Below are 937 nucleotides of genomic sequence, written 5' to 3'. Positions count from 1 at the left end.
ATGCATGCATATGCGGGGAAGCCGTGGAACCCCAGATTGGCTCTTTGGTTGAGGTGTAGCTGCATATGATCAAATGCCCCCTCTTCTACTAGCCAAAACCGAGTATATGATCTCAGCTAACGCATCCTGCGTGACTATATAGTTGAGGTTTCGTAGTACACGGTGATTCTCAGTCCACGGCAATCGAGACACCCGCCAATTAATCAATCAAATACTTCGCTGCCCTCTCCCAAGATAATTAACTGGTATGACTGTCAGTATGCATTCTCTCAAGGTCCTTTCGACCCTAGCCTCGGTCCTGCTCCCTCTCATAGCACGAGCCGCGACCCCCAACCCACCCGGACTCACATATCTTTTCACCGCCAACGCGTCCCTGGCCCAATCCATCGACATGGGAGTCGGCCCATACGGCGAGCGTGTGGCGATCCCCATCATCGGAGGCACATTCTCAGGGCCGCGGGTAAACGGTAGGCTCTCCCGCCCGCCAAACCTCCCCTGCCCCTCAGCCTGTCATTACGGGGGCTGACATTGAACACACTAACTCACCCCAGGCACGATCCTCAACCTGGGCGCGGACTGGGGCTGGACGGACACGCACGACCCCAACGAGCCGGGCCGGACGACGTTCCACCCGGACACGCGGTACCAGCTGCGCACGGCGGACGGGGCCAACATCTTCGTGCAGACCGAGGGCCCCGCGCAGGCCGACGGCACCATCCACCTGCGCGAGAAGTTCGAGACGGGCAGCCCGGCCTACTACTGGCTCAACAACGTCGTCGCCGTCGGCGTCCTGCGGTCCGGGGACGGCTATGTGGTCATTGATACCTGGCAGGTGAGTGCTGATCTGGACCCCTCCACCCTGTTTGCCTCTTGCTTTCTGGGCGCCGAGCAGACTATGGTGCAAGACGTGCATCAGGAGCAGTATCAACGGATTTAG

The 937-nt window shown here is 59.2% G+C and overlaps 1 protein-coding gene across 1 annotated transcript; it reads left to right on the top strand.

Moving 5' to 3' along the window:
* Window positions 1–259: 259 nt before the first annotated feature.
* JN550_004730 (uncharacterized protein) lies at window positions 260–937 on the top strand (the record flags this gene model as incomplete). Its single annotated transcript, XM_049316278.1, has 2 exons — window positions 260–467; window positions 552–937. The coding sequence occupies 2 exons, from the start codon at window positions 260–262 to the stop codon at window positions 935–937; spliced, it is 594 nt and encodes a 197-aa protein (XP_049173351.1).

Source organism: Neoarthrinium moseri, assembly GCF_022829205.1.
Source record: "Neoarthrinium moseri strain CBS 164.80 chromosome Unknown scaffold13_Wmoseri_CBS_16480, whole genome shotgun sequence".
NCBI classification, from domain to species: domain Eukaryota; kingdom Fungi; phylum Ascomycota; class Sordariomycetes; order Amphisphaeriales; family Apiosporaceae; genus Neoarthrinium; species Neoarthrinium moseri.
This window is presented reverse-complemented; position numbering and strand designations above follow the sequence as displayed.